Source organism: Doryrhamphus excisus, chromosome 19, assembly GCF_030265055.1.
Source record: "Doryrhamphus excisus isolate RoL2022-K1 chromosome 19, RoL_Dexc_1.0, whole genome shotgun sequence".
NCBI lineage: Eukaryota > Metazoa > Chordata > Actinopteri > Syngnathiformes > Syngnathidae > Doryrhamphus > Doryrhamphus excisus.
In genome coordinates, this window is record NC_080484.1 from 646,922 (window position 1) to 673,478 (window position 26,557).

The 26,557-nt window shown below is 32.6% G+C and overlaps 2 protein-coding genes across 8 annotated transcripts in view; both read left to right on the top strand.

Annotated features, from left to right (window-relative positions):
- The window catches only part of ltbp1 (latent transforming growth factor beta binding protein 1), a 58,577-nt gene extending 53,596 nt beyond the window's left edge, over positions 1–4,981 (top strand). For all 5 annotated transcript variants that reach the window (XM_058057065.1, XM_058057066.1, XM_058057061.1 and 2 more), the window contains 2 exons: positions 347–496; positions 1,470–4,981. In XM_058057065.1, the coding sequence (XP_057913048.1) occupies positions 347–496; positions 1,470–1,642 (323 nt within the window). In that variant the 3' untranslated portion in view covers positions 1,643–4,981. The remainder of the gene's footprint in view (positions 1–346; positions 497–1,469) is intronic.
- Positions 4,982–5,322: 341 nt separating this feature from the next.
- On the top strand, positions 5,323–26,356 carry rasgrp3 (RAS guanyl releasing protein 3 (calcium and DAG-regulated)). Of its 3 annotated transcripts, XM_058056834.1 has the most exons (18): positions 5,323–6,172; positions 9,254–9,335; positions 10,344–10,456; positions 10,575–10,674; positions 11,810–11,872; positions 11,959–12,090; positions 13,286–13,433; positions 14,584–14,757; positions 15,586–15,702; positions 15,811–16,089; positions 18,521–18,601; positions 18,709–18,822; positions 18,911–19,026; positions 21,880–22,027; positions 22,189–22,225; positions 23,454–23,597; positions 23,679–24,202; positions 25,209–26,348. In XM_058056834.1, the coding sequence occupies exons 3-18, from the start codon at positions 10,387–10,389 to the stop codon at positions 25,215–25,217; spliced, it is 2,256 nt and encodes a 751-aa protein (XP_057912817.1). In that variant the 5' UTR covers positions 5,323–6,172; positions 9,254–9,335; positions 10,344–10,386; the 3' UTR covers positions 25,218–26,348. The 3 variants fall into 3 exon arrangements, with proteins under 3 accessions (XP_057912817.1, XP_057912815.1, XP_057912816.1); XM_058056832.1 differs by having other exon boundaries at positions 23,679–26,356; XM_058056833.1 differs by having other exon boundaries at positions 6,166–6,190; positions 23,679–26,356.
- Positions 26,357–26,557: the final 201 nt, after the last annotated feature.

The window sequence follows — 26,557 nt, forward strand, 5'->3', positions numbered from 1 at the left end:
TCATTATCCTCATATGTATATCTTAAATTGCTTATTTTTTACAATATGTACCACATTGGGTAATAGGAGCGGAAATGAAACTATAGGGGTGTTATTTCATGTCTAGAGGGCTCTAATAATGTTAAAGTCTGTGTTTAGATGATGATGAACAAGGGATGACTTACATACTAACAGTGCAGTAGAAACAGTTTATATATACTGTATATATATATTCACCATTTTGTGCTGTCATTTTCCCTAATTATTATTTGTTATTGTTGTTATTATTGTTATTATTATTATTGTTGTTATTTGTATTGTTTGGGCAAAATGGAGAATTTTCATGCTGTCATTGTTGATGCCGCAGATCCGTACCAGCCTTTTGAGGGTTTGCGCGCGGAGGAGTGCGGGATACTGAACGGCTGTGAGAACGGCCGCTGTGTTCGAGTCCAGGAGGGTTACACCTGTGAGTGCTTTGACGGGTACACGCTGGACCTGTCCCGCATGGCCTGCATCGGTAAGAGAACATGACATCACATGACAGTGGAACCTGGTCCATTAGGGTCGATTAACATTTGACAATGTGTGATTGACAGCGATCGCATGCATGAACTGTTTATTTATGATTTGGAAACATTTAAAAAAATAGGCCTAATGACGCCACTGGCTCATTAAAAAAACATGCTAGGTTAATTAGCCACTCCAAATTGTCCATAGGTATGAATGTGAGTGTGAATGGTTGTTTGTCTATATGTGCCCTGTGATTGGCTGGCCACCAGTCCAGGGTGGACCCCGCCTCTCGCCCCCACGACCCTAGTGAGGATAAGTGGTAGAAAATGAATGAATGATTATTAGTACTACTAGTAGTAGTAGGCTAGTATTAGCCTTCTTATGGGCTCGCTTATTAGCCCTATTATATACAATTTGTCAGACTTTTTTTTGTATTTTTTTTTTTAAAAATCAATGAAAAAAAATCAATAAAAAATATAAAATTATTTAAGAGGGCTTAAGAACATTTTAAAATAGGCCTAATGACGCCACTGGCTCTTAGAAGTAAAAAAAAACAAAACATGCTAGGTTAATTAGCGACTCCAAATTGTCCATAGGTATGAATGTGAGTGTGAATGGTTGTTTGTCTATATGTGCCCTGGGATTGGCTGGCCACCAGTCCAGGGTGTACCCCGCCTCTCGCCCCAAGACAGCTGGGATAGGCTCCAGCGACCCTCGTGAGGATAAGCGGTAGAAAATGAATGAATGATTGAATTAAAAACGTGTTTACATTTATAGTTTTCTACATGATTTCCTATGGTTTGGTTAGAGTACGACCTGGGATGGATTGATGACACTAACCAAGGTTCCACTGTATTCACAAATGGAGGACAACAAATCCTTACATTCACTCTTTCTCCTGAAGTCTGTTTACCGTTTATGTCGACGCCAGTCAGACACCGAAGCATGTCTCTTTTTTTTTTTTTTTTTTTTTTTTCCAGATGTCAACGAGTGTTCCGAACTCAACAAGCGCATGTCGCTGTGTAAAAATGCAAAGTGCGTCAACACGGTGGGTTCCTACCGATGCGAGTGCCTTCCGGGCTTCGCCGCCTCGGAAAAAGCCAACTACTGCGTGGAGACGGCGGCACGGCAAAGATCAACACACACACAGTGAGTGTGGACGGACTGGAGTGGAGTGGAGTGGAGTGGAGTGGGCGACCAGAGACTCTGAAAGCAGACGGCCAAACTCCTGACTTCTTATTTAATGACATATGTAAGATCTTATGGGTATTTTTGACTCAACTAAAATGTATTCTATTTAGTGGTGGCCAATTACAAACATTACATGAATTTTTTTGTGCGATCCGTCGCGATTAATCACATTGCTATGTAATTATTCTCATTTATATTTGGAACAAGAAGCTTCCAACAAAGAAGGTGCTTTTTTTTACAGCAGTATTTTCATCAGTAAGGGTGTCACGATGTCGCTATTCACAAGTTCTTGCGAGATTAAAACGTAAAAAAAATTAATCTCATGGGCACAAGGCTTGGGACAATTATAAATTAATCACACAATAAATAAAAATTGGCAAATTTTGCCGGCTTTGGTATATTGCCATGTGCATGCGTGTCTGTTTTCCTCGTGCCCCGCCCTCCAAACAGGCAGGAAGAGGGTTCACTCTGTGCATTGCTTTCAGTATTCCTTCAAAGTAAAGTTCAAATAGACTTGAGTGTCTCGTGACCCCCTTACTCTTTAGAGATTCTGATACTTCATGAATGTAATCAAAGCAAACAAAAAACCAAAGCTATTTGACACTGCCAGATATGGGGGGGTGGTGGGGGGGCAATACTGCAAGTGTCCTGGGCCAGTACAGTCGTCCCTCGCCACGAATTTCCCGGCTTCACTCTTATCACAGTTTTACTAATAGATCACGCTGTTTCATGGTCGAATATCACCTGTTATTATTCAGAAAATATGCATATTTAAGCATATTTTATGTTTTTTTTTTTGCTGGTCTCAAGTCTCAACAAAGACTTGCAGTCATGACAAGACACGTCGAGTCAAGTCCAAAGTCGCAGACAAGATCTTGTGAGATTAAAACGTGACTTTCTTGTGCAGAAAAAATGTCCCGTAGGCACTAGTCATGGGACAATAATAATAATACATAAATGAGTTAATCACGCAATACATTGAGTTAATCACTCAATATTTGCTTTGTTTTCCTCGTCCAAAACAGGCAGGAAGAGGGTTGCATTGCTGTCAGCACCTTGGAGAGGCCCATCTGTTGTTGGCATATGCATATTTGGCATACATTATATTTTGGCATACATACTGGTGGCCAGCCAATCACAGGGCACATATAGACAAACAACCATTCACACTCACATTCATACCTATGGACAATTTGGAGTGGCTAATTAACCTAGCATGTTTTTTTTTTTACTTCTAAGAGCCAGTGGCGTCATTAGGCCTATTTTAAAATGTTCTTAAGCCCTCTTAAATAATTTTATATTTTTTATTGATTTTTTTTCATTGATTTAAAAAAAAAATTTCACAAAAAAAAAGTCTGACAAATTGTATATAATAGGGCTAATAAGCGAGCCCATAAGAAGGCTAATACTAGCCTACTACTACTAGTAGTACTAATAATCATTCATTCATTTTCTACCGCTTATCCTCACTAGGGTCGTGGGGGCGAGAGGCGGGGTCCACCCTGGACTGGTGGCCAGCCAATCCCAGGGCACATATAGACAAACAACCATTCACACTCACATTCATACCTATGGACAATTTGGAGTGGCTAATTAACCTAGCATGTTTTTGTTTTTTTTACTTCTAAGAGCCAGTGGCGTCATTAGGTCTATTTTAAAATGTTCTTAAGCCCTCTTAAATAATTTGATATTTTTTATTGATTTTTTTTCATTGATTTTTTAAAAAAAAATTTGACATGCAAACTCCACACAGAGATGGCTGAGGGTGGAATCGAACTCGGGTCTCCTAGCTGTGTGGCCTGCGTGTTAGATAAAAAAATATTTGTGTCAAAGGGAAAGCAATGCTTGAAATAAAATTTTTGTTTCGTCCCTTTTTTAGTCGGGAACTGATATTTTCCTCAAACCTAACTATATTACTAATTACTAAAAAAAAACAGAAAAGGGTAGAATTTATTATTTTTTTCCGTGTTTTTTCCGTATTCAACTAAAAAACAGCCTGATTTATTCATGAATGTATATTTGGAAAACGGTGATAGAGTGAAGCCCCAAAATTCCAAAGCACAAAGTGACGAGGGATTGCTGCATATTTCAATTACAGCAGAATGTTTTTCGTGGATGATTAAGAATAAAAACATCTTCTATCAAACATCATTAAATATGATGAATGGTGGCGTTAAAATTATGGACAAATGTTTTATTTTAAGTATTGAAAACTGATTTGTGTTTAAGTTGAGTATTTTTTTTATATTTAAGCCAAAACCCCACGTGCCTGAAAGGAGTTTTATTCCACTTCCTGTCATTCCGGTTCAACATCCAGAGGGGTGGAGCCCATTGACTGGAATTGAAATATCAAATTCCGAATTTTGCACCAGCCTGCATAGAATAATCTGTTAAGTTTTTATTTTAGCATCAAGCTCCCGCAAAGCTGAATATTTGATGACGTGGAAGACGGCTGAGTTGGGTAAGAGCAAAGCAAAGTTTGGGTTCTCTCTTAGCGCTTTTCCTCAGTGCTTCTCAACTGGCGGGTCGGGACCCAAAAGCGGGTTTTTGGAACTTGGGGAAAGAAATGTAAGAATGATGTGAACGCACCTCACTATTGGCTCGGCCGTATCTCGGCCGTATAGAGGAAGGACGCCAGGTCCGTCAATCGTCCGACACACAGCTGCAGATATCTGCTGGAGATGAGCGTGCTCTAAAAAGGCATCGAAGGGGTCATACTGTGTCTCCCAGTCAAACCAGTTGACAACCACTGCTCTACCTTATTGTCTTGCTTATTAGCCTGCTTTTGCCCTATTATATAACATTTGTCAGACATTTTTTTTATTTAAAAAAAATTGAAAAATTGATGAAAAAAAAAAAAAACAAGAAAAAATATAAAATTATTTAGGGGGGCTCAAGAACATTTTAAAATAGGCTAAAATGGTTATATTGTCTTATTTATTTCTATTTGCAGACACTGACCCAGGAGTTGTGTCTTAGGGTGTCCACGCATTTGGCCTGAGCCCACACCCGTTTAAAGCTAGTGTGAGCCCACTCAACCTCGCCACTTCCTGTCTTTTGGCACATTTTAGTCTTCTGTGTGTTCCATTCGGTTTGCGGTGTGTCCTCCGTCATTGGACTTTAAATAGAAAGCATCTGCTAAGACAAATAAGTATTTTCCACTTTCATTTCAGACCGAGCTTTTTGACATTTCCACTTTTTGGGACTGAGTTCCTGAAACTGGAGAGTGGCTGTGATTCTTAGACAGGAAATGATGTATTTTTGTGAAACCTCTTAAATTAAATTCAACATTTCAATCACATTTTGATTACTTTTATTTCGACGATAAGCCGAAGAAACTGTCCAGGTGAACTGTACAACCTAATTCTTGGTTGTGATGTTGTTGCAAGGAAGGAAGGAAGGAAGGAAGGAAGGAAGGAAGGAAGGAAGGAAGGAAGGAAGGAAGGAAGGAAGGAAGGAAGGAAGGAAGGAAGGAAGGAAGGAAGGAAGGAAGGAAGGAAGGAAGGAAGGAAGGAAGGAAGGAAGGAAGGAAGGAAGGAAGGAAGGAAGGAAGGAAGGAAGGAAGGAAGGAAGGAAGGAAGGAAGGAAGGAAGGAAGGAAGGAAGGAAGGAAGGAAGGAAGGAAGGAAGGAAGGAAGGAAGGAAGGAAGGAAGGAAGGAAGGAAGGAAGGAAGGGCAAATAATACCGAGTTGTGTTTTCTATGAGAACATTTGCTTTGGTTAGAGTCCGTTTTGGTTAGAGTCAGACTTTCTGGAACAGATTGATGACGTTAACCAAGGCACTACTGTATTTTTATTATGATTTTTATCATTATATTTGGGATGGGGGCTGCATGGCGGTCGTGTGGTTAGTGCGCAGACCTCACAGCTAGGAGGCCCGGGTTCAATTCCATGCTAGGTTAACATGCTAGGTTAATTGGCTCCACTGGTATGAATGTGAGTGTGAATGGTTGTTTGTCTATATGTGCCCTGGGATTGGCTGGCCACCAGTCCAGGGTGTATCTCGCCTGAAGACAGCTGGGATAGGCTCCAGCACGGACGGTAGAAAATGAATGAATGAATATTTGGGATGTAAGAGAGTATTTCTGTCACGGATTGATTGGCTTTCCATGGTTTTCTATGAGAACATTTGCTTTGGTTAGAGTCCGTTTTGGTTAGAGTCAGACTTTCTGGAGCCGATTGATGATGTTAACCAAGGCACCACTGTATTATTATGATTTTTATCATTATATTTAGGATGAAAGAGAGTATTTCTGTCATCCCGGTGGAACAGACTCCGTGGGTCCGTCCCGCTAGCGAAGTCATGTTGATATTTGCATGCTGACTCTGTTTCCAGTACACAGAGAATCTATGAATAGATGTTTGGTGTGAAAGAGAAAGAGAGAGAGAGAGAGACAGCATGAGGATGGCCCTCTTCGTGTCACGCTGGTGCGATGACGTGAGCTCAGAGGACGGCGGTAGAGGTCTGCAGTTGGCGTGCACGTCCCTGAAAGGTAAGCAGCAAGTCATTGGTAAGAGTACTTACTCGTGTGTTCATAGTTATCTGCTGCTATGTTCGTTGTTTTGGAGTCTTGTCATGGATGTTTATTACAGAGCGTGGCGGATATCAAACGTAGCTGACGAGGAGCTATTCTTACCCTATTCTTCATTCAGGGGTGTCAAAACTTATCGGTGAAAAAGCGTATTACTAGTATCAACTTCATTCTTTGCTAGTGATGTGAGATACTACTCATTTTGTTTACATAAAATTACGTAAAATTGGTCAAATCGGCAATACCGATCCGATACCTTGTTCAAATTTACCAAATTTATGAGGTACATTTTGTGTATTGGGTGTGTATTTGGTATCATAGCATAAATAATCCAAATTATGAATTCAAATATCAATCAATCAATCAATCAAACTTTATTTGTAGAGTACTTTTAAAACATAAAATGTAGCACAAAGTGCTTTGCATGAAAATAAAATTTAATTTAATTACAAATTAAATTTAAAAATATTTAACCAGATTACCAGTTAGCCTCAAATGTATTTCTTCTAGTAATGGTTAGAAGCTCAAAATGTACCACTTCCACACTGAATGGGAGGATAACTTTTTTTTAATTTAATTTAATTTTAAAAAATATTTAACCAGATTAATCACAGATTTAAACTAATTAATCAACATGAAAAATTATATCTGAAATATGTATTAAAGCTCCAAATGAACTGAATTGGCTCTAATAACGTTGGCTCTAATTAATTTTAATTTTAATTTTAATTTTAATTTTAATTTTAATTTTAATTTTAATTTTAATTTTAATTTTAATTTTAATTTTAATTTTAATTTTAATTTTAGGGTTAGGGTTAGGGTTAGGGTTAGGTACTTTTACAATCACTAACTCTTACATTTGTTCACTTCCTGCTTTCCTAATATAGTTTTGTTTTTTGTTAATTTTAATTTTAATTTTAATTTTAATTTTAATTTTAATTTTAATTTTAATTTTAATTTTAATTTTAATTTTAATTTTAATTTTATATGCTCTATCTTTGGCCCCATGGTGGGTTATTTTGCAGTCACACTTGATAAGAGTGAGAGTGACTCCTATGATTCTTGTTTATACCACGTTGCAACTCTAATGCTGCGGGGATCTCGAGACTAGCTAGCTAACCAATTAGCCTCAAGTGTATTTCTTCTCAAGTTCTAATGTTTAGAAGCCCAAAATGTACCACTTCCACACTGAATGGGAGGAGAACTTTTTTTTTCGCTCCATCATGTCGGACATAGTCATGAAGTAATTTCTGAAAAAAATGAGACACTGCGAGGGAACGATTGTTGAACATTGATTATTGATATTGTGAGGGGCAACTACACACACACACACACAGACACACACATTGAAGCATCACACTGAAGGCCTTTGAAAGAGCGAGACAATAAAAGTTGTGCTGCCATTCTTTGTGTCCAGTCAGGCATCAGGATGTGGAGTTAGTGTTTTGTTTAGGCAGACATTTTTGGAAGACAAAACAATGCTAAGCACGTCATCAGAGCGCGGGGCTGACCCGCTCACACACTCGCACAACAATGGAGGGACACACACACACACACACACACACAATCAACACTGATCTGGCGAGCATGCAGGACAACAAAGTGTGATGCTCCAGGAGGAGAGCCGGTCACTCAGCCTTTGTGCCAATTAGGAACTCTCACGGTGCATTCACTGCCTGACATTAGCATGGATTTTGTAGGACTAGAAGACTGTTGTACAAAGAAACGATCATGCGTGCACACAAACAAACACACACACACACGCATATTGTGAGACATTTCCTGCTTTGCTTTTCCCCTTCAGCTTGTGTAGTAGCGTCCATATTTAGCTGCGGGCATGAAAGGCAGGAAGACTAAGTTGGGAAAACAATAGCAGGAAGTCCAGCCGTCATGTGGACAAACACGACTGAAGTGGGACAATTCTTTCTCCTTTATTTTGGACTATAAGTAATGGTAATGGTAATGGTTTAATTTCATTAGAACATGCATCAGATTCCAATTGAGTGCATCCCATAATCAGTTCCCAGTTCCACATGTCCAAAAGGAGTAGGAAGAAGCAAAGCTTATTAAATCCTACCCCTCCATCTGGTACTTTTACAATCACTAACTCTTATATTTGTTCACTTCCTGCTTTCCTAATATAGTTTTGTTTATTTTTATTTTTATTTTTATTTTTATTTTTATTTTTATTTTTATTTTTATTTTTATTTTTATTTTTATTTTTATTTTTATTTTTATTTTTATTTTTATTTTTATTTTTATTTTCATCAGATTCCAATTGAGTGCATCCCATAATCAGTTCCCAGTTCCACATGTCCAAAAGGAGTAGGAAGAAGCAAAGCTTATTAAATCCTACCCCTCCATCTGGTACTTTTACAATCACTAACTCTTACATTTGTTCACTTCCTGCTTTCATAATATACGTAGTTTAAGTATTTTTTTTTAATTTTTAAAAATTAATTTTTTAAAATTATTATTAAAATATTATTATAAATTATTATTTAAAATTATATTTTTTAAAAAATTAAAATTATTACAAAATAAAAAAATTCTGGCATGTACCGAAGAAAAAGGTGATATGACCATACAATGACATTTTTTAAAAATTTTAAAAAATTATTTAAAAAATTATTATTAAAATGTATTATTCATTCATTCATTCATTTTCTACCGCTTTTATTTTTATTTTTATTTTTATTTTTATTTTTATTTTTATTTTTATTTTTATTTTTATTTTTATTTTTATCTTTATTTTTATTTTTATTTTTCCTAGAAAAAAGTCTTTACAATAATGACTTTTTTTGTTGTTTTTTGTTGTGCATCTGCTATAAAGTTCTCTAGAGCTCCTCTGGTAAAACCACCAAAGTCTTTTCTTTTATTTATACATGTCTATAAAAATAAAGGTTTATTTTTAGACAGCTCTTTACAGTGTTGTGTGTGTGTGTGTGTGTGTGGTCACACGGCCGGAATCCTGCAGTGTTTACAAACAAGAGGAGGTGGTATTTTGTTGTGTCGTCTAACCAAGTCTGTGCTCTACTGCAGCTCGGGGCGTCTAAAAGCACATATCTCCGTGAAGGAAGCACTCGTGGTCCGGATGCTTTACTGGCCTGCTGCTTTTCACTGGGTAAGCCCGTTCTATATCTTACATATATTACATATATTACATATATTACATATATTACATATATACATATTTGATATACAGTATAGTAGATAGCAAAGTTGATCTAACTTTATTTGATAGAGATTTTGTATCCAGGATACAGCAGCTGTTTATGTGAAGTCGTCATAAAGGTTATTAATAATACAAAGTGCGACCAGCTCTTTCGGCACAGTCTAAAAATAGAATTAAAAAAAAAACTTAAAAGAATAAACAAAAACGAAATAATGGAAAAAATTCAGCAAATGTTATAATTTTGCGAGAATAATATTGCAATATAATGAGGAAAAATAACGTCACTATAGTAGCATGAAGTTGAACTTTTTTTTATTGAAATATATATATTTTTTTTTTAACAGCACAACAGTGGAAATGGGGAAAAATTATTTAAAAACAATAAACTCAAAACAAAAACAAATACAAAAAAAATATTATGAGAATAAACCCGCAATATTAAAATGTTGGCATTTTGGTAGCACAGAGTTGATATATTAGCAAAAAAAAATCTATTTTTATATAATATAAAATAATATAAAATAAATAATATAACATTATAATATAGTGGGAATAAATATTATGGGAATATAAATAAATAAATAAATAAATAAAGTCATATTCGAATGTTGAAACCAGCAGAAATGGGGGGAAAATCTTTTTTTTTACAAATTAATTTTTACAAAAAAAATCAAAAATATCAAGACAAAAATTTTAAAAAAAAAAGTTGGAATATTATGAGAATAAACTAGTAATATTATGAGGAAAAATAGTGCAATTTTAGTAACATAGAGTTGAAATATTATTAATATAAATCCTAATATTATGAGACAACAAACAAAATATTGTTAAAATAAAAATTAGGGTGGGTAAAAACAAATATATAACTATAGTCCAAATATAAAGTCATAATATTACAAAGAAAGATTATTTAAGACGAATGTAGATGACAGCCTGCACATTTCCTGCTGCTGTCAGAGATGCTTTGGTGAGGACGAGTGACCCGCTCCAGCCCGTCACCATGGCAACATCAACTCTGGGAAAGGAAGCTTCTCTTGAGGCCATCTTGAACGAGTCCATCCATGCATTTGGTGAGTGATGAACATAATGATACTCTATGATATGACATAATATATCACCCTGTTACTCACACATGTTGTGTTCAATGGCGTCCAATCTCCATTTGTGTTCTGCTGCTTCTGTTCAAAGACGACAACGGAGAGCTGGAGGCCAACCTCCCTCGCATGCTTCTGCTCATGCATCGCTGGTATGTCACGTCGGCAGAACTGGCTGGAAAACTCCTCATCATATATCCTTCATCGTTCCGTATCTTACCTTAACCTTCTAAATGCCTTTGTTAACATTACCAGAGCTCTCTAGACAGGAAATAACAGCCCTATAGTCACCTTCGCACTCCTTTCACCTAATATCGTAATCATACTACCATCAAATGAAACATATTAGACACATTTGTTTACACATGGCAAATGGTCTGTTTAATTTAGCCCACTCCCAAGTGCTCCCGAGCACGTCCGGACAGCTGCCGAAACCCACGGGGCTCACACAGGATTAGAAACTCTTACTTATAGCTTGTTCTTCTGTTACTTACCGAGTGGTTACCATGCAGGCCTCACAGCTGGGAGACCCGAGTTCAATTCCACACTCAGAGTTTGCATGTTCTCCCTGTGCATGCGTGGGTTTTCTCCGGGTACTTTCTCCGGGTACTCCGGGTACTCCGAGTACCAGGTGCTACGTTCCAAAAACATGCTAGGTTAATTGGCGACTCCAAATGCAGCCAGCATTAGAAGCCAGATATGTCATGGATTAATTGGCTTTCCATGATTTTCTATGAGAATATTTGCTTTGGTTAGAGTCCGTTTTGGTTAGAGTCAGACCTTCTGGAACAGATTGATGACGTTAACCAAGGCACCACTGTAATTTTATGATTTTTATTATTATACTTGGGATGGGGGCTGCACGGCGGTTGTGTGGTTTAGCGCGCAGACCTCACAGCTAGGAGGCCCGGGTTCAATTCCATGCTAGGTTAACATGCTAGGTTAATTGACGACTCCAAATTGTTCATAGGTATGAATGTGAATGTGAATGGTTGTTTGTCTATATGTGCCCTGGGATTGGCTGGCCACCAGTCCAGGGTGTACCCCGCCTCTCGCCCCAAGACAGCTGGGATAGGCTCCAGCATCCCAGAAAACGAATGAAGTTTCCATCTTCGTATTGTACGCTGGCTGGGAATCAGGAACTCCAACCACTTCTGCCTGATGCTTGCCCCTTTAGTCAAGTTAGCACCCGACAGCCATTGTTCCGGCGCTAATACCCCTTGCATGCCCATATAAGGAAGTGTTGAGGCACCAACACAGCACCCGAATAAAACTGGTATTATGTTGAATGCTTATCCGGTTTGAAAATAATCCTTAACTGGCTTCCACGTACCGGGACTGCAAAGGTGACGGCTGCCAGAGAACCAGACTAAAGATCTGTTATTTAATGAGGTGAGTCGGTGACAAATACCATGATACCATGCGCCGAATCACGGAGGTCGCGTGTCCAAATTGTGGCTGCTACTTTGTGTGTCCAGATATTGGATAGTGACGTTCCCTGCAGAGTTCAACCTGGATTTGGGTCTGATCAGGATCACAGAGGAGTTCCGAGAAGTGGCCGCAAAGCTTGGCTGTGAGGAGCATTTCAGACTTATTGATATCTCCACCATGTAAGTCACGGTCATTCCTATGTAGATCTACAGTAGACTCACATTGGGATGCGATGCGTTCAAGTGCAGTCAAACTTTGGTTTCTCGGCTGCCCAATTTTCGTATGACTCGGTTGTTGTTGTAGAGTCATACGGCTAATTTGCAGCTACAAGAATATAGTGAATGAAACGAGGAAATCGGACACTAATATAACTTTTCGAAGTGATCGGACAAATATTAAGTAAGTTTGATCATGTGTGGAATTACTACAGCTTCTTTTTTGGACTGTTGGAAAGAATCAGAAATGTTGGGATTTTTGGGATGTTTTATTCTGTTTATTATTTATGTATTGGTTTAATTTATTGTCTAGGTTCTGAGGAGGGGGGGGGGCTTAGCCCCACCCAAGATGCACAGGATATGAATGAAAACATAAACATAAATAAAAACACAATAGCAAATATACGTAATAAAATGTAATTTTATGAAAATAAAGTCAAAATATTAAGAGAAAAAAATCAGAGAAATAAATTTGAATATTATGAGAATAAACTATAATATTATATTACTATAATATTAGTTCAGAAGCTTGAAACTTGACTTGAAATATAATAATATAACAGAAAAAAACGCTAATGTCTAGAAGTCATACGTAATATTATGAGAAACCAAAAAATCTGAAAATTAGGTTGTGGCGAGACCCAAAATTGTAGGAATAAATTTTTAAAAATTGAAATATATATATATATATATATATTTTTTTAAATTATTATTATTATTTTTTTTTTTAAAGCACAACACTAGAAATGGGGAAAAATTATATAAAAAAAACTCAAGACAAATACAAAAAAAGTAAAATATTATGAGAATAAACTTGCAATATTAAAATGTTGGCATTTTGGTAGCGTAGAGTTGAAATATTAGCAAAAAAAACTCTATTTTTTTAAAAGTCATGGTATAACTAGTAGGCTAGTATTAGCCTGCTTTTGCCCTATTATATACAATTTGTAAAATTTGTAAAAAAAAAAAAAATGTAAAAATAAAAAAAAAAAATTTTAAATATCAAATTATTTAGGGGGGTTTAAGCACCCCCCTAAAATAGGCCTAACGACGCCACTGCCATTTACAATGTTTAATACGCTTGAAAAACTGTTATTATGCCATATATTATGATTCCGTTCATCACATGGATTTGACGCGCTCTGATTGGCTCTTGCAGTCCTTCGTACGACTGGATGCGTAAGTTGACTCAGCGTAAAAAGCAGGTGAAGAAGGGGAAAGCTTCTCTGTTGTTCGACCACCTCAAGCCCATGGAGCTGGCGGAGCACCTGACTTTCTTGGAGTTCAAATCCTTCAGGAGGATATCGGTATGTGTATCTTTCTCCCATGACATATTACGTAATATACATTTATCATTTATTGTCAAAAAAAAGTAATCCTTCACACTTTTTCAAAGATATATTCAAATATGATGCTGTTATGTGGTTGAATCTATTTGCTTAAGTGAATCATTTTTAAGCACAAGAATCTCTAAATGAAGTAAAATATCAAATAAAAGTAAAGTAAGTAGTAAATAAAAGTAAATAAAAGTAAAATATATCATGTCTAGAGGGCTCTAATCATGTTAAAAGGCGTATTTAAAAGGTTGTATATGTTTTACTTTAATGCTCCAACTATGAAAATATTTTTTTTATAAAGAAATAATCCTACTTGGAAGAAATTTGCTTATGAACCGCACTAAAGTAATAAAGTAAAGTAATAATAAAGTTATGAAGATTCCTTAATTCCTTCAGGGAAATTGTCTTAGACATTCCGTTTTAAACGAGGTAATATTTTGACTTTACCAAACATGCAGTGGGGAGGTTGATGAGGTGACTTTGTGAAACGCTGTTTCGAAGGAATATAACTGATGTTCACATTTGTTCACTTCCTGCTTTCTAATATTGTTTAAGTATTTTTTAATTTATTTTTTTATTTTATTTTTATAAAATAGCCATTTAGTTAGAAATATTAGATATATTAGTAATAGAAGTATAATATTATGAGAAACAAACAAACAAAATATTGTTTTATAAAAATTGGGTAAAACAAATATGAGACTGTAGTCCAAATGTTGTGCGAATAAAGTCATAATATTACAAAAAGAAGGTATACAAAGATTATTTTTATTTTTATTTTTATTTTTATTTTTATTTTTATTTTTATTTTTATTTTTATTTTTATTTTTATTTTTATTTTTATTTTTATTTTTATTTTTATTTTTATTTTTATTTTTATTTTTATTTTTATTTTTATTTTTATTTTTATTTTTATTTTTATTTTTATTTTGAGGCACATTAAGATGAAGCATCCCGACTTTGATGCAGTCCATCCTCACCTCCCCCCGATCATTGATGGATGGGACCGTTCTGGATCTGAAATGGTCTTCCATAAGAAGAATGGTGTTCTTATGGTCTTCTAAGACCACCTGAACAACAACCATGAAATCCCTCAACCTTGCTTCCATCCTGCCTCCAGTTCCCTGACTACAAGAGCTACGTGATCCACGGCTGCCTGCTGGACAACCCAACACTTGAACGCTCCATCGCTCTGTTCAATGGAGTTTCCCAGTGGGTCCAACTCATGGTCCTGAGCAAACCGACACCTTCGTCCAGGGCGGAAGTCATCACCAAATACATCCATGTGGCCCAGGTAAGCACCATGGACAGGGGCTGTTCTCCACTGCAGTGGTTGACCTTTTACTTTCTTTTTTAATGGGAAGGATAAATCAACATTGAAGAGACAAAAAACAACAAATATTTTATAATATTGATTTTTTTAGCATACATATGTGGACCTACAGCATTAGTCATTTCCAAAATATGTAATATTTATTCATATGGTTTATTAATACCAATGAGAATTAAAATAAAAAGATATTATTGGTTAGCGCGCAGGCCACACACAGCTTGGAGACCCAAGTTCCGGCTAATTTAATTTAATTTAATTTAATTTAATTTAATTTAATTTAATTTAATTTAATTTAATTTAATTTAATTTAATTTAATTTAATTTAATTTAATTTAATTTAATTTAATTTAATTTAATTTAATTTAATTTAATTTAATTTAATTTAATTTAATTTAATTTAATTTAATTTAATTTAATTTAATTTAATTTAATTTAATTTAATTTAATTTAATTTAATTTAATTTAATTTAATTTAATTTAATTTAATTTAATTTAATTTAATTTAATTTAATTTAATTTAATTTAATTTAATTTAATTTAATTTAATTTAATTTAATTTAATTTTGTTTTCTTTTGTTTTCTTTTGTTTTCTTTTGATGTCCTGGCTGATGTATCTATCACAGCATATCATAACAATCTCCAGATGCCATATAAACAGCAGGCCAGTACAGTTGAATGTCAAACAGCAAAGAGTATGTCGGCATATGGATGCTGTGCAACCAAACGATGCCATATATGTCGATTAATATTAATATTAATATTTGATCCAAATGGCCGTATCCCAATCAGAAACTTCGGCAGCTGCAGAACTTCAACACGTTGATGGCGGTGGTGGGGGGGCTGAGCCACAGCTCCATTTCCCGACTGAAGGAGACTCAGTCCCATCTGTCTGCAGAGGTCGTGAAGGTGACTCTTTAGCTCCTTTTGGGCGTGTACCCACAAAGTGGGAAAGTATTTGAACCCCCAAGACAGGCCCGAGACTGTTTTGTGTTGACCTTATGACCTCTGACCCAGATGTGGAGCGAGATGACAGAACTGGTGTCTTCCAACAATAACTATTCCTGCTACCGCAAGGCCTTCAGTGAGTGCCGGGGCTTTAAAATCCCCATCCTGGGCGTGCACCTCAAGGACCTCATCGCCGTGCACGTGGTCTTCCCTGATTGGGTGGAAGGGCGCAGCAAGGTCAACCTGGTGAAGATGCAGCAGCTCTACATGATGTTCAGTGAGCTGGTGTCAATGCAGAGCGCCGTGGCCCAAGTGGAGCCCAACATGGACCTCATCTACTTGTTAACGGTGAGGTTTAAGTTTGAAATCCATAATTGGTAATGGTTTCATTTCATTAGAACATGCATCAGATTCCAATTGAGTGCATCCCATAATCAGTTCCCAGTTCCACATGTCCAAAAGGAGTAGGAAGAAGCAAAGCTTATTAAATCCTACCCCTCCATCTGGTACTTTTACAATCACTAACTCTTACATTTGTTCACTTCCTACTTTCCTAATATAGTTTTTTTTTTAATTAATAAAAAAATATTATAAAAAATATTATAAAAAAATATTATTAATTTTTTAAATATTTTTTAAAAAACAATTAAAAATTTAAAATATTTATTTTAATTTTTTGTAATTTTTTGTCACGTACTGAAGTACTCGGTGATATGAGCATCCAATGCCATAATGTGTACCATAGTGCGTGTCAATATAGTGATATATATAGCACATCATGACTGGTTCAAGACTCTTCATCCTTGGATTTAATTTTAATTTTAATTTTAATTTTAATTTTAATTTTAATTTTAATTTTAATTTTAATTTTAATTTTAATTTTAATTTTAATTTTAATTTTAATTTTAATTTTAATTTTAATTTTAATTTTAATTTTAATTTTAATTTTAATTTTAATTTTAATTTTAATTTTAATTTTAATTTTAATTTTAATTTTAATTTTAATTTTAATTTTAATCAGATTCCAATTGAGTGCATCCCATAATCAGTTCCCAGTTCCACATGTCCAAAAGGAGTAGGAAGAAGCAAAGCTTATTAAATCCTACCCCTCCATCTGGTACTTTTACAATCACTAACTCTTACATTTGTTCACTTCCTACTTTCCTAATATAGTTTTTTTTTTAATTAATAAAAAAATATTATAAAAAATATTATAAAAAAATATTATTAATTTTTTAAATATTTTTTAAAAAACAATTAAAAATTTAAAATATTTATTTTAATTTTTTGTAATTTTTTGTCACGTACTGAAGTACTCGGTGATATGAGCATCCAATGCCATAATGTGTACCATAGTGCGTGTCAATATAGTGATATATATAGCACATCATGACTGGTTCAAGACTCTTCATCCTTGGATTTAATTTTAATTTTAATTTTAATTTTAATTTTAATTTTAATTTTAATTTTAATTTTAATTTTAATTTTAATTTTAATTTTAATTTTAATTTTAATTTTAATTTTAATTTTAATTTTAATTTTAATTTTAATTTTAATCAGATTCCAATTGAGTGCATCCCATAATCAGTTCCCAGTTCCACATGTCCAAAAGGAGTAGGAAGAAGCAAAGCTTATTAAATCCTACCCCTCCATCTGGTACTTTTACAATCACTAACTCTTACATTTGTTCACTTCCTGCTTTCCTAATATAGGTTTTCCTAAAAAAAATTTTTAATTAATTTAATTAAAAAATATTATAAAAAAATATTATAAAAATTATAAAATATATAATATTAAATGATATATATATTTTTAAATTTAAAATAAAATTAAAAACCTTTTTTTTAGATTTTTTTTATTTTTAGTCACATACCGAAGTAGGAGGTGACATGAGCATCCAATGCCATAATGGGTACCATAGTAAGTGTCATGACATGATTTTAATTTTAATTTTAATTTTAATTTTAATTTTAATTTTAATTTTAATTTTAATTTTAATTTTAATTTTAATTTTAATTTTAATTTTAATTTTAATTTTGATTTTGATTTTGATTTTAATTTAATTTTAATTTTAATTTTAATTTTAATCAGATTCCAATTGAGTGCATCCCATAATCAGTTCCCAGTTCCACATGTCCAAAAGGAGTAGGAAGAAGCAAAGCTTATTAAATCCTACCCCTCCATCTGGTACTTTTACAATCACTAACTCTTACATTTGTTCACTTCCTGCTTTCCTAATATAGGTTTTCCTAAAATAAGTTTTTATTATTTTTTAAATAAATGTAATTAAAAAATATTATTAAAAATTATTATAAAAATTATAAAATATATAATATTAAATGATATATTTTTTTAAAATTTAAAATAAAATTAAAAACCTTTTTTTAGATTTTATTTTTATTTTTAGTCACATACCGAAGTAGGAGGTGACATGAGCATCCAATGCCATAATGGGTACCATAGTAAGTGTCATGACAATTTTAATTTTAATTTTAATTTTAATTTTAATTTTAATTTTAATTTTAATTTTAATTTTAATTTTAATTTTAATTTTTATTTTTAATTTTAATTTTAATTTTAATTTAAATTTTAATTTTAATTTTAATTTTAATTTTAATTTTAATTTTAATTTTAATTTTAATTTTAGTCACGTACCGAAGTACGAGGTGATACTAAACTGTCAATATAGTGATATAGTAAATGGTATATTTCCATGATATCAGAGGAAATAGTCAGTACTTTGAGGTGAATCTTTACGTATGCGTTTCTTTTTTCCCAGCTTTCTTTGGACCTTTACTACACAGAAGACGAGATTTATGAGTTGTCATTGCTGAGAGAACCACGGAACCCAAAATCACTGGTAGGTTTCAGTGTACTGTCATCCCGACGATTTGATTTGGTTAAAGTCCGTTTTGGTTAGAGTCGGACGGAATGGATGCTAACCAAGGTTCTGCTGTCCCCTTGCAGCCAACCTCTCCAACAACTCCCAACAAGACCCTGGTGCCCCTGGACTGGGCCTCAGGTGTCACCACCAAGCCAAACCCCTCCGTGGTCAATAAGCACATCAGGAAAGTGGTGGATGTAAGTACTTCATGGAAGTGTAGTACTACGTATGTGTGGTTAGTACATTGCTGTGTAAAGCTTTTTTTTTTTCTCTGCTTTTGCAAAGTCCGTGTTCAGGAATTATGACCCCGACCACGATGGCTATATTTCCCAAGAAGACTTTGAGAACATCGCTGCTAACTTTCCTTTCCTGGACTCCTTCTGCGTTTTTGACCAAGATCAGTGAGTGGGAGATGCATGGTCTGAATTTTGCAGTCGGTTCTTGAACCCCATTTTTAGCCATACAATTTGTTTCAATATTGATATTTTTTTACTATGAATTTTATTTCACTTAGCAATTTTTTGTCAATACAATTTTTTTTACTTAAGAAAATATGTTGTTATGGAAATTATTATTTTTTTCCTGCTATTTCGTTACTCTTTTTTTCCATTTTTAGCCGTACAATTTGTTTCAATATTGATATTTTTTGACGAATAATTTCAGTTAATTTAGCCATTTTTAGCCATACAATTTGTTTCAATATTGATATTTTGTTACTTGAAATTAAAAATAAATTTAAAAAAATGGCACAACAAAAAATAAAATAAAATAAAAATTTTGAAAAAACAAATCACTTACATAAACGCATACAAATAAATCATAAAAAATGACTTAAAAGTGTAAAATATTAAAAATAAATAAAAAATGCCTCAACAAAAATGTAAATAAAAACTGTCATGACAAAATATGCAGAAACCCTCACAAATCACTTACATAAAAGCATACAAATAAATCATAAAAATGACTTAAAAGTGTAAAAAAATTAAAATAAATTTAAAAATGCCACAACAAAAATTAAAATGAAAAATTTCCTGAAAAATACAAATAATTAAATAAATAATATATTTTAAAAATTAATTAAAATTAATTAATTTTTTTCCTGGTATTTCGTTACTCTTTTTTTCCATTTTTAGCCGTACAATTTGTTTCAATATTGATATTTTTTGATGAATAACTTTAGTTAATTTAGCCATTATTAGCCATACAATTTGTTTCAATATTGATATTTTTTGACTCATACTTTCAGTTAATTTAGCCATTTTTAGCCATACAATTTCTTTCAGTATTGATATTTTTTGACTAATAATTTTAGTTCACTTAGCCATTTTTAGCCATACAATTTGTTTCAATATTGATATTTTTTGACTCATACTTTCAGTTAATTTAGCCATTTTTAGCCATACAATTTGTTTCAATATTGATATTTTTTGACTAATAATTTTAGTTCATTTAGCCATTTTTAGCCACACAATTTGTTTCAATATTGATATTTTTGACTCATAATTTTAGTTCATTTAGCCATTTTTAGCCATACAATTTGTTTCAATATTGATATTTTTTTACTAATAATTTTAGTTCATTTAGCCATTTTTAGCCATACAATGCTTTTCAATATTGATATTTTTGACTCATAATTTTAGTTCATTTAGCCATTTTTAGCCACACAATTTGTGTCAATATTGATATTTTTTTACTAATAATTTTAGTTCATTTAGTCATTTTTATCCATACAATTTGTTTCAATATTGATGTTTTTTTACTAATTATTGTAGTTCATTTAGCCATTTTTAGCCATACAATTTGTTTCAATATTGATATTTTTGACTCATAATTTTAGTTCATTTAGCCATTTTTAGCCACACAATTTGTTTCAATATTGATATTTTTTGACTAATAATTTTAGTTCATTTAGCCATTTTTAGCCATACAATTTGTTTCAATATTGATATTTTTTGACTCATAATTTCAGTTAATTTAGCCATTTTTAGCCATACAATTTGTTTCAATATTGATATTTTTTTACTAAGAATTTTATTTCACTTAGCAATTTTTAGCCAATACAGTTTTTTTACTTAAGAAAATATGTTGTTATGGAAATTATTTATTTTTTTCCTGGTATTTCGTTACTCTTTTTTTCCATTTTTAGCCGTACAATTTGTTTCAATATTGATATTTTTTGACGAATAATTTCAGTTAATTTAGCCATTTTTAGCCATACAATTTGTTTCAATATTGATATTTTTTTACTTGAAATTAAAAATAAATTTAAAAAAATGGCACAACAAAAAATAAAATAAAAAATGGCACAACAAAAAATAAAATAAAATAAAAAAATTGAAAAAAAAATCACTTACATAAACGCATACAAATAAATCATAAAAAATGACTTAAAAGTGTAAAATATTAAAAATAAATAAAAATTGCCTCAACAAAAATGTAAATAAAAACTGTCATGACAAAATATGCAGAAACCCTCACAAATCACTTACATAAAAGCATACAAATAAATCATAAAAATGACTTAAAAGTGTAAAAAATTTAAAATAAATTTAAAAATGCCACAACAAAAATGAAAATGAAAAATTTCCTGAAAAATACAAATAATTAAATAAATAATATATTTAAAAAAATAATTAAAATTAATTAAAATTAATTAATTTTTTTCCTGGTATTTCGTTACTCTTTTTTTTCCATTTTTAGCCGTACAATTTGTTTCAATATTGATATTTTTTGACGAATAACTTTAGTTAATTTAGCCATTTTTAGCCATACAATTTGTTTCAATATTGATATTTTTTTACTAATAATTGTAGTTCATTTAGCCATTTTTAGCCACACAATTTGTTTCAATATTGATATTTTTTACTAATAATTTTAGTTCATTTAGCCATTTTTAGCCATACAATTTGTTCCAATATTGATATTTTTTTTTCTAATAATTGTAGTTCATTTAGCCATTTTTAGCCACACAATTTGTTTCAATATTGATATTTTTTTACTAATAATTTTAGTTCATTTTGCCATTTTTAGCCATACAATTTGTTTCAATATTGATTTTTTTTTTACTAATAATTGTAGTTCATTTAGTCATTTTTAGCCATACAATTTGTTTCAGTATTGATATTTTTTGACTAATAATTTTAGTTCATTTTGCCATTTTTAGCCACACAATTTGTTTCAATATTGATATTTTTTGACTCATAATTTTAGTAATAATTTGAGTTTGGAAAAACTTTTTCGCGTGTCTGTCACAGAGACGGGTTGATCAGTAAAGATGAGATGATGGCCTACTTCCTTCGTGCAAACCCGCTGCTTCAGAGTCAAATGGGTCCAGGATTCATGCACAACTTCCAGGAAATGACGTACCTGAAGCCAACTTTCTGTGAACATTGCGCCGGATTTGTACGTTCACTTATTGGACTTGAACACTTACACACATACACAATATTGTTATTCATATCTTATACATTGTAATTATCATCTATACTGTTCAACTTTTGAAAGCATATGGTAAAATTCCCAATAATGAATGAATGAAAGATGTTTTTTTTCATCTTCCGCAGCTCTGGGGCATTCTCAAACAAGGATACAAGTGCAAAGGTACTTTATTGTATAGCCAGTCTATGCAGAAACCCTCACAAATCACTTACATAAACGCATACAAATAAATAAAAAAATGACTAAAAAGTGTAAAAATTAAAAATAAATTAAAAAAAATGGCACAACAAAAAATAAAATAAAAAATGTCCTGAAAAAACAAATCACTTACATAAACGCATACAAATAAATAAAAAAATGACTAAAAAGTGTAAAAATTAAAAATAAATTAAAAAAAATGGCACAACAAAAAATAAAATAAAAAATGTCCTGAAAAAACAAATCACTTACATAAACACATACAAATAAATCATAAAAAATGACTTAAAAGTGTAAAATATTAAAAATAAATAAAAAAATGCCTCAACAAAAATGTAAATAAAAACTGTCATGACAAAATATGCAGAAACCCTCACAAATCACTTACATAAAAGCATACAAATAAATCATAAAAATGACTTAAAAGTGTAAAAAATGTAAAATAAATTTAAAAATGCCACAACAAAAATGAAAATGAAAAATTTCCTGAAAAATACAAATAATTAAATAAATAATATATTTAAAAAATTAATTAAAAAGACTTAAAAGTGTAAAAAAGTAAACATAAATTAAAAGACTTTAAAAAACACGATAATATAAATACAAATAAAAACACCTTAAATAAGTCTAAAAAATATATAAAAAGAAAATGAGTGAGAAAGAAAAAGTTAAACTAAATAAAAAATGACATACAAATGTCATGAAATGACTAAAAATGACATCAAACCACCTTAAATAAGTGTAAAAATAAAAAAAATACATACATTTAAATCACCTAAATAAGTGTTAATATTTAAAAAAAATATATATCACAATTACTTAAATGTGTAAAAAAAAAAAGATAAAAAAATAAAGGCAATAATAAATAATACAAATAGAAACTTAATCAATGGAAAATGTTTGAGAATAAATTTAGCACCATCATCTCAGACCAGAGCTGTCCTTTCCAGTCCTTTTTTACTAATAATTGTAGTTCATTTTGCCATTTTTAGCCATACAATTTGTTTCAGTATTGATATTTTTTAAACGTTAAACATGAACTGATGAAGCCTGATGATGATGATGATGATGACATTACGTCTTCTAAGACAACCTGAACAGGCCAGTTGCCTCACAGCATCAGAACACGCACTTCCTGTTCAGTGCAAAATAAGCCCTGTTTGGAATATCAGTGATATTTTCATCTGGACAGACTGCGGCGTCAACTGCCATAAACAATGCCGGGAGCTCCTGGTTCTGGCTTGCAGGAAGCTGCTGCGTTCGGGTTCCCTGGGATGTGTGACCCCCGACAGACGACCCCACAGCTCGCTGCCCAGCAGCCCTTCAATGCCCGCCGGTACCGCTCAGTCATTCCAGTTCCAGTTCCTCAATCTGCCGTTTTATTTTGTTCCTCGGTAATCCTTTTGACTTCCTGTAGACCAGGACGAGGTGTTTGAGTTCTCGGCGGTGACCTCAGCAAGTCCGACTCGGGAGACGAAAAGCATCACCCTGATGACCGGCTCGGCCCAAAGGATCTCCGTCCGCCTGCAGAGGGCCACCATCAGCCAAGCCACTCAGACGGAACCTTTGTGGTCCCAACACAGCTGGGGGACCTCGGAGACCGGCTCTCATACCTTTCCCAAAATGAAACACCGCACTCACAGGGAGAACTACCAAAACAAAGCTTCTGTTCTTGGAGCGCTCACAGATCAGATCACAGATCAGATCACGGATCAGATCACGGATCAGATCACGGATCAGATCACGGATCAGATCACGGATCAGATCACGGATCAGATCACAGATCAGATCACGGATCAGATCACGGATCAGATCACGGATCAGATCACGGATCAGATCACAGATCAGATCACGGATCAGATCACGGATCAGATCACAGATCAGATCACGGATCAGATCACAGATCAGATCACGGATCGCCGGATCACACGAAGAGGGAAGGTAATGTTTCAACTTCAAGGGATCGTCGTTAAATAACAATCTACTGGAACTTTGGTTAGAGTCGTTAATCTCTTCCAGAAGGTTGGACTCTAACCAAAACGTTCTCTAACCAAATACACTATCCTGTAAGAAATAAATAAATCATGTACAGTAAATCCAATTCATTCGTTCCACACAAAACTAAACAAAACATTTGACGTCATAGACGTCACTTTCCTGTTTGCCATGAATTATTATTTTTATTCAAAAACGCTTCGGTATTTACGTTTTTGAAAAAAAATTTTAGTTAAGAAAATATGTTATGAATTTTTTTTTCCTGGTATTTCGTTACTCTTTTTTTTTAAATCATTAAAATACAACTTTTTTCTCTTAATATTTTGACTTCTCCCAAAATGACAGCTTTTTTCCATTTCTGAAAAAATGCCCCCAAATCTTTTTAAATCAAATGATTAAATAAATAATATCTAAATAATTAATTAAATAATTAAAAAGGCTTAAAAGTGTAAAAAAAGTAAACATAAATTAGAAAATACTTAAAAAGCATAAAAAATAAATAAAAATATAAAAATGCCTTAAATAAGTCTAAAAAAACATCCAAATTAAAAAAAACCAAAACAAAGTTCAACTAAATAAAAATGACATAAAACCACCTTAAATAAGTGTAAAAAATAATAAAAATACATACATTTAAATGACCTAAATAAGTGTTAACATTTAAAAATATATATAACAATTACTTAAATGTGTAAAAAATATATATAAAAATAAAAGCCAATAATAAATAATTCAAATAGAAACTTAATCAATGGAAAATGTGCTTTGAGAATAAATTTTGCTTTATGTTTTATTGTTTAATGTTGTTTTATTATTGTTTCATGTTTTATTGCATGGTTTATTGCACGGTTATTGCACAGGATTTTTACAGCAGTTTTTATCATAGAGTCTGAAAGACGTGCTATGATATCGCTCTCATACGGAAGCGTCTGCTCTTCCTTTTCCCTTCCAGGACAGCTGACTTGGGAAGCCTGGAGAATTCCACTGGCAGGCGTCCGGAAAGCCTCTAATGGCCGCTAGCAAGAAGCTCTTGTGTCCGGGAAGGTGCTGGGATGTTTGAGTGGGAGCGTCTCGGTGCTCGGACAGCAGCAGGCGGGAACGTCTGGAAAGAGCTCCAAGCAAGCAAAAAGCGCAGCACGGCGGATAAATGAACGCCCCCCCACCCCCCCCAAGCTGAGAAGATGATGGAACTTTATTAGGAGTTATTAAACAGCGCGTAGTTCGATTCCTTTTTAACACCAATCTTTCAACTTCTGGATGAACATTCAGAGACGGCGTAGATATTTACCCCGGTATGAGGGGGGGGGGGGGGCTGTGGGGTTGTGTGTGTGTTGCTATGGTAACTGATTGTGCTCAATAAAAAACGTCCAAGTAAAGTCGGCTGACGGCTTCAATCAGGAGGGTCCAAAGTGGGACCCACGCCACTTTCTAAAAATGGAAGAAGAAAAAAAGCATCAAAGCAGAGAAAAGTTATTAAAATATTAGGAGAAAAAAAGTTGCATTATAACGGCTTTTAAAAGAGAGTAACGAAATACCAGGAAAAAAAAATCTAATAATTTTCATACCTAAAAAAAAGACAAACAAAAAAAACTGTAAAAAAAAAAAATTAAAAAAATGTAAATTACTTCAGAAAAAAAAAAAAAATATTCAAAATATAAGAGAAACAAAGTTGTATTCTAATGATAAAAAAGAGTAACGAAATACCAAGAAAAAAAGTAAAATAATTTTCATTGCATAACGTATTTTCTTAACTAAAAAAAAAGACTAAAACTAAAAAAAAAAAAAATGTAAATTACTTCAGAAAAAAATCAGAAAAAATTGAAAAATCAGCAGCAGCAATTTTAGAATGAAGTAAAAATATTATGAGAACAAAAATAACCTAATCTAAAACATAATCTAATGAGAAAAAGTTGTAATATTCTGGGCATAATGTAATATTAAGAGGAAACGTGTTTTTTATAAAGTTGTAACATTATAACCAAAACGGAGAATAAAGATGTGATTTATGGAAAATTAGGTTGGGGTAAAAAGGTATATTATTAGTCTATATTATTATATATATATATTAATAGTCTAAATATTATATGAAAATTTATAAGAAAAAATTCTAAATAGTTAGAAAAAAACCCAGCAGAAATGGATAAAAACTGTCATTTTGGGAGAATAAAGTCAAATTATTAAGAGAAAAAAGTTGTATTTTAATGATTAAAAAAATTTTTATTAAAAAAATATAAAACATTTTTTTTTATTTTTCAAAAATATATATTTAATATTTTGTCACGTACCAAAGTACAAGGTGAT

What these genes read in the sequence shown, in the direction of transcription:
- rasgrp3 (XM_058056832.1), top strand. Translation starts at nt 10,387, where the DNA reads ATGGCAACATCAACTCTGGGAAAGGAAGCTTCTCTTGAGGCCATCTTG. An exon ending in CGAGTCCATCCATGCATTTG is followed by an intron (nt 10,457 to 10,574) that starts GTGAGTGATGAA and finishes TTCTGTTCAAAG; the next exon opens with ACGACAACGGAGAGCTGGAG. An exon ending in ACATCAGGAAAGTGGTGGAT is followed by an intron (nt 18,823 to 18,910) that starts GTAAGTACTTCA and finishes GCTTTTGCAAAG; the next exon opens with TCCGTGTTCAGGAATTATGA.